This window comes from Mastomys coucha, chromosome X (genome assembly GCF_008632895.1).
Source record: "Mastomys coucha isolate ucsf_1 chromosome X, UCSF_Mcou_1, whole genome shotgun sequence".
In the NCBI taxonomy this organism is placed as follows: domain Eukaryota; kingdom Metazoa; phylum Chordata; class Mammalia; order Rodentia; family Muridae; genus Mastomys; species Mastomys coucha.
This window is the reverse complement of record NC_045030.1, coordinates 102100971-102107821: the sequence shown is the minus strand read 5'-3', so window position 1 is coordinate 102107821 and position 6851 is coordinate 102100971. Positions and strand designations below refer to the sequence as shown.

The 6851-nt window shown below is 45.9% G+C and overlaps 1 protein-coding gene across 1 annotated transcript; it reads left to right on the top strand.

Annotated features, from left to right (window-relative positions):
• Positions 1 to 121: 121 nt before the first annotated feature.
• Positions 122 to 1813, top strand: LOC116093821 (uncharacterized protein CXorf49-like). Its single transcript, XM_031375611.1, has 4 exons — positions 122 to 253; positions 735 to 817; positions 1079 to 1124; positions 1533 to 1813. The coding sequence occupies exons 1-4, from the start codon at positions 133 to 135 to the stop codon at positions 1571 to 1573; spliced, it is 291 nt and encodes a 96-aa protein (XP_031231471.1). The 5' UTR covers positions 122 to 132; the 3' UTR covers positions 1574 to 1813.
• The last annotated feature ends 5038 nt before the right edge of the window (positions 1814 to 6851 follow it).

Sequence of the window (6851 nt, the reverse complement as noted above, 5' to 3'; positions counted from 1 at the left end):
GATGGGATGAGCCTCCCAAGTGTCCGTGTTGTTACCCCACTTTCCCCTCAGCCCCTCAACAACATGTAGTCAGTGATAAGCTTTTTTGTGTGTGAGGTTCCACCACACAGTGCAGAGCAGCCTTCCGTGTGCATGCATCGTGGAGAAATGAGCAGTGGAGACTCCAACACCAGAGCACCTCAAGTTCCAGCAAATTCCCAGCTTGTGGCCCTGAGCCAGGGAGGCACCAGCCCCAGAGCATCTGCACCTTATGGTGAGTCTTTGGGGTTTAAGAGCAGTGGAGGAGAGGAGGAAACTTCAGGTTCTGTCACTGGGGATTTGCAGCCTTGTTTCTGGGCTTCCCTTCTGTTGTCTAGGCAGAGAGCCCACAGGAGACTAGGCATAGGCAGGCCATGTTCTCAATGAGTGGGATTGTAGCATGGCTTTAAACAGTAGGACAACTCTTCTCTAGAAGCTGACTTTCAGCACCCAAATCCTTTTCTGGTGCTGAGCTCCTCTCAGGTCCTGGCTGTGGCTGTAGCCCTACTAGCACCAGCCCAGGGCCAAATTGCTAGGGCACATAGAGCCTCCTCCTCTGGCCAACAGGGAAGTCAGACACAGAGCTAGGTGGAGCTGAGGAACCAAGAATTACAAGTTGCTTCCAGCAGAGGGTGATATTGCCTCGTTTTAGACCTCCCCAGACCCTTCCCACCTGGATCCCAGGCTTGGGTGTTGCATTCTGTTTTCTCTTTCAGGTGACCAAAATCCATCTGTGGTCCCACCACTCCCTGTTGGGGAGAAGCAGCATCAAGCACCAGGGATACTGGGATGTCAACAGGTAACGTTTCCTTAGCTCCTAGAAATGACAGCCCCAGATAGATAAGCTGAGTGCCCAAACTAGCCTGGCTCCTGTGTCCACTCCCACCCCACACTCCAAAGAGAGAGGGCACCTCCTTTTTGCTCAGGATTATGAGCTAGTCTTGCCATAGGACTGTGGGGGGTGAGATCTGTAAGGACTGGGGAGAATGTAAATAGAGCAGAAAGGAGGCCAGGGCATTGAGTGCTAATCTTTCCCCCCCTCCTTTGTCTTCTGGGTTAGTGTCCTTTGCTAGAGAAAGAAGCATACAGGCTGAGAAAACAACTAGGTATGACTGACCTTGGGCAGGGGTGGGTGAGGGCAGGGGCAGAGGAAGCTGGGTATTTGGGTACCGGGACTTAGGGAAGGCTAGCCTACCTGTGGGGAGGCAATGCCAAGCAAATGAGACCATGAGTCCTCTGTGCATTGACTGTTATGGCATGCACCAAGAACTGTGTATGTCTGCTCTCCCACATGCTCTGCCAAGTGCCTGCCCACACTGTTCTCCTATAGAGGACATTTGCACATGGAGTTCAGTAATGGGTGGAGGCATCAATTCCAGGGCTTTTTGGAAAGGGGCTGGGAGGCAAATTGCTGGTTAGGGATTCTCTGTGGTTAGAAGTGAGAAGGGTGGTTGAGTCCTATGTGTGTGTCTGTGTCTGTGCCTGGAATATCCATTTGTGCTTTTGTGTTTCAGCGGCCATGCAGGCCCTCAACAAAAGGTTCCAGAATCTTTGAAGTGAATGTTCTGCTATCCACAGTCCATGGGAAACTGGACCTGGCCTGACTCTATTCTGCCTGAAAGTTTGGACCCAGAATCCCTTAAGGAGAGGACAGATTACTACTACCCATGGATCCCAGAGCTGTGGCCCTGCTTATTCCTTTTCCTTATTCTACAGCCAGAGCCACCTTTATGCCCCAGTTTTTGCCCTGTGTGCCCCCTGGTAACAGATGTTGCACATAAAAGTAGCTTCCCTATGTTTTGTTCTTTCTGTTTTTGTGGAAGCTGGGGTACAGTAAAGGATGGGGAGCTGTTCCTTTCTCTATCCCTTTAATAACAGTACCCCTGAGGGTAACTTGGACTAAGCACTTCTGCTTCTGAGCAGGTGCCTTGCACTCAGGTTTATGCCTGTGTACTGGGTTTGGATTTTATAAGGTGGGGCCTGGCCCACCCAGCATTTCCACCCTTCTACACTGTCCCTGTCCCTGTCCCTTCCCTGACTACTGTCCTTCTCTGAGACAGTCATAGAACCCATTTTTGCCTGTCATTCCTTGAATTCAACAGGAACTTCTGAGCCCTTACTTAGGACTAAGGGGGGGCATCTTATCATATGGATCGTTTCAGCAGACATTAGGGTATAGTTTTGACTCATCTTTATCCCTTCCCTGGGCTCCATCCTTTCTGGCTCATTCTCTCCTAGCATCACACTAGGGGAGGACCCAAAATTTTCACATTATCCTTGGGCTGCTGCATAGTTTCCATATCCTCTGATATATCCCTGATCCATTGCATTATCAGAGTGGAGCCCAAGATCACCCTTCTGGGCAATGGAACACAACAAAGCTGCAGGAACTCTCCGTGGGGAAATGGGTTGAAGGGAAACAAACCTGTTCACCTCTGATGCTGAAGATGATGGTGGGAGTCTGTAAGTGGCTCCTCTGAGCCAACCTGGAGGGACTGCTCACTAGCAGCTTAAGGGAGGGTCAGGGACCAGAGCCACTGCATCCTCTCATCCTGACCAGCCAACTGCCTTTCTCCTGTTCTCATTGATTGCTAAGATGATGCACCCATTCATGCAAGGATGGCAGCCGCATGCAGGTTTTGATGTCCTGCATGGCATAAGTTTTCCTGGGTGTGACACTTATCCCCAGGTCTGAGGTCACAGGACCTCTACCTGAGTCCCATGTTCTGAAGTTCTGAACAGACAGTTGGGAGATTTTTGTGCCTTGAGCCAAGTCCCAGAACCAAGCAAGGCTTGGAAACTCAGAGATAGTGAGTGAGGTCAGGCAGGTGTGGTTTCTGTCAGTTCCCACTTACAAGAGGCTGTCCATTTCTCAGGGCCATTGAGCCTATGACCTGATCCAGCTATGTGTGCTTGTAAGTCTCTGAATGGCATGTGATTACCCTTGAGGAAGAATGGTCTGACTCAGGGAGTGTGAGCAGTAGGAGTGGGGCCCCAGCCTATAACGGATCAAATGCACACAAGGCAAAGTTGGTGTTCACTAGAATAGTGCTTCAAGCCCTAAAACATGGTGGGCATGGAGTAAGAGAAAGTGGAAATGAGCAAACGCACTGTGGGAGGGTGAGAGTTGTCGAAGGGTTAGAATTGCTAGAGTAGGCTTTGATCCTTCTCTGGGATGAAGACATCTCAGAAGTCTTATCCTGGGATGATTGCTGTTAGTAAAATTCTCACCTTACAAACATGGGGACCTGATTCTATCTACAGATCCCCTGCTGGCTCACATGTGCCATTCTAGAACTGAGGCAAGGGCAGGTAGAGAAAGGCCAATTTCCAGAGCTTGCTACCAGCCAGTCTAGGTAATGGGTGAGCTCTGAGCTCAAGGAGAGACATTATATCAAAAACCAAGGTGGAAAGCAATAGAGAAAGGCACCATACATTGACCCCTGGCCCCCACAAGTATAACCACACAGAAATACATATACAGAAAAAAATTAAGAAAAACGACCTGTCTTGGGGAAAGGTATGATGTGTAGGCTTCTTCATTTATGAAGCAAGAGCTCTCATGGGTACCAGGCACATCTTAACCTACCTGGACAGCCAGGTAGGTTTACTACATTGAAAGAAAGTGAGAAGGATCAGACACATGTAGAAAGTGGGTCAAGGTGTCCCCTCTGGGAGAGGGCGGCCATTTGGGGAACAATATGGAAACTGAATGCAATGAAAACTCCCTGAAATCTATGAGGCTTATCCTAGCAAAAACTCCTAGTAATGGGCAGTATGGAGTCTGAACTGACCATTTACAGTAACCAGGCAAGGTTTCTGGTGGCGGGATGGAACACCAACCCAACCACAAAACCTTCAACCTACAATTTGTCCTGCCTACAAGATGTGCTGGGTAATGATGGAGCAGAACTTGTGAGAGTGGCCAACCAATGACTGGTCCAATTTGAGGCTAATGCCAGGAGGGGGAGACCACGCCTGACACTGCCTGAATGGCCCAGAGATCTAGGATAGAAACAAACGTGACTGGCAAAGAAGTAGTCGATAAAATGATTCCTAATTATATTCTGTTATACACATAGATTAATGACTAGCCCAACTGTCATCAGAGAGGTTTCATCGAAGTCAAACATTAGGTGGGGCTCCAAGAACTGCATAGAAGAGGGTCAAGTAGGGGGAAGGAAGGATTATAGGTGTCAGAGAGGCTGGGGACACCTGAAGAACACAGCCCACAGAATCAACTAAGCTCATAGGGACTCACAGAGACTGAAGTGACAATCAGGGAGCCTGCATGAATTTGAGCTAGATCATCTGCCTATATATTATAGATGTATAGCTTGGTGTCCTTGTGTAACATCTAACAGTGGGAGTGGGGGTGTCTCTGACTCTTTTGCCTGTTCTTGGAACCCTTTCCTCCTACTGGATTGTCTCATCCAGCCTTGATATGAGGGTATGTGCCTAGTCTTATTGTATCTTGTTATGCAGTCTTTGGTTGATATCTCTGAGAGGCCTGCTGTTTTTTTTTAAAGGAGAGAGGAGGGCAGATACGGAGGAGTGGAGGGAGAGGAAACTGTGGTCAGTCAGGATGTAATGTATGAGAGAAGGAAAGAAGGAGGAAGGAAAGAAGGAAGGGAGGAAACTCCTCTTAGTCATGTTCTAAGTAAAACACTTAATATAAGAACAAAGAGTGTATTGAAAGCAGCAAGAGAGAAATACCAAATCACATATAAATAGGGGCCCATTGGAATAACAATATTTTATTCAACTGAAATTTCAAAAGCCAGGATGGATTGGATAAATGTATTTCACTTTCTAAATGATAGCAATTGCTAAACCAGACTACTAAGCCCAGCAAAGGTATCTCCTCCCTTTTTGTTTTATTCAAAATGAAACATGCTCACTGATGAAGAGTTAGACAAGTTATGGCACTATAGTTATGGTACATATAGTACTATATGGCAGCATCACTTCATTCCCAGTGGTCCTTTTGAAAAATTAAACAAGGCATGGTAGAACTTCTACCTGCCCCTGCCCCTGCCCCTGCCCCTGCCTCATGTGCTACCACATCAGCCTAAAGGACAACATCCAGCATGAATCCCAGGACAGCTAGGGGTACACAGATAAATCCTGCCTGGAAAAACAAAACAACAACAACAACAATAACAAAACAATTAGAACAGTTGAGCGACTAGTCTGGAGAAAGATGCATTTCATATTTGTTTGAGTTTTTCAGTTTAGAGAGAAGTGTGTTTATTTTAAGACATAAATGTCTTGTTCTAAAGGAGAACTGAACACCATTTCAAGGTGTTTTATAGATGTTATTCTATTGCTCAGTATAGTTAACATGGAAGGAAGGGTGTGACACACATATAGTGAAAACCTGTGACACTGAAGCTGCTTGTGAAGCCAGAGAACTACTTGATATTTTCTCTAAGCCACAAGACAGCATATTTAAGGGCATCTAATCTTTAAAGGTTTTGTTATTGTTTATTTGTTTGTTTAGACAGGGTGTTACTATTTACTTTGTCTGTCTTAGAATTCAATATGTAGACCAGGCTGGCCCCAAACTCATAAAGCTCTACCTGTCTCTGCCTCCCGAGTGCTGTAATTAAAGCTGTGGGCCACCACACTCAGCCCTCTTTTAAAGATTTATTGTTAAGTATGATGGTTTGATTGAAAATGGCCCCCACAGGCTCACAAGGAGTGGTACTATTGGGAGATGTGGCCTTAGAGTAGGTGTGGCCTTGTTGGAGGAAGTATGTCACTGGTGGAGGGAAGCTTTAAGGTTTTAGAAGCACAAGCCAGGCCCACTGACACTCACTCTTTCTTCCTGCTGCCTGTTGATCCAGATGTGGAACTCTAAGCTACCTCTCCATCACATTGCTCCCTGCCTGGATGCTGCCATGCTCCTGCCATGATGATAATGGACTAAATCTCTGAATTGTAAGCCAGCCTTAATTAAATTCTTTTCTTTATAAGAGTTGCCTTGGTCATGGTGTCTCTTCGCAGCAATAGAAATTCTAATTAAGATAATCAATATGGGTTTGTTTTTGTAATTCACTAACAGTATTTTAAAGATAGGGATTTATAGTTATTGCAGTTTGAATAGGGCCACTGCTGTGTGGCAGCATTGCAACAATGGCTATGGCAAATCTAATAGCTGCAATAATCATTCCAATGCCTTTTTGTACATATATGTCCAAGGGCATAATTACATTTATTATAAAGTAGATCCCCCATGACATGGGTGAGCAAGATTGACACTAATCTAGGCAGGGACTCACTGCCTAAGAATTAATATAGAAGAAATTTTCAAATTTGTGACATTGTGTTGAGTTAGGCAAGTGTGAGTCATCTAAGAGACAGAGTCACAGTATAATGAGAAGTTTGGTAAGTGGAGTGAGAATTAAAAGTGACAGCTGGAATATAAGGTTGGGAAGTGCAGATCACAACATGAGTCTCAGTTTTGTTCCCATAGCCAGATGTGCCCCATTTTAGAGGGCTAGTACTTTCCCTTCTTTAGCAAACTAGAGAAAAGAAGAAGAGCCAAACACCAAGGAGGATTTGAGTAGAATGGTAGAAAGGTATTGTGGTGGAGATGGAGAATAGGTCCAGCAAACCCTGGGTCCCAATGCAGCATGTTAAGGCATGGCATACTCCTGTGATTTATCACTAGAAGGAATCAAATTTAGATTACCAGACTGCCAATTTTCTAACACTTTTTGTTTGTTCTTTTGTTTTTCAACACAGGGTTTCTCTGTGTAGTCCTGGCTGTACCTGGAACTCACTCTATAGACCATGCTGTCCTTGAGCCAAGAGATTTGCCTGCCTCT

Excerpts from the sequence above, each read along its gene's own strand:
- LOC116093821 (XM_031375611.1), top strand. The coding sequence starts at position 133 with ATGCATCGTGGAGAAATGAGCAGTGGAGACTCCAACACCAGAGCACCT. Across the intron at positions 818-1,078 it reads GGATACTGGGATGTCAACAG|TGTCCTTTGCTAGAGAAAGA; the intron begins GTAACGTTTCCT and ends CTTCTGGGTTAG. Across the intron at positions 1,125-1,532 it reads CAGGCTGAGAAAACAACTAG|CGGCCATGCAGGCCCTCAAC; the intron begins GTATGACTGACC and ends TTTGTGTTTCAG.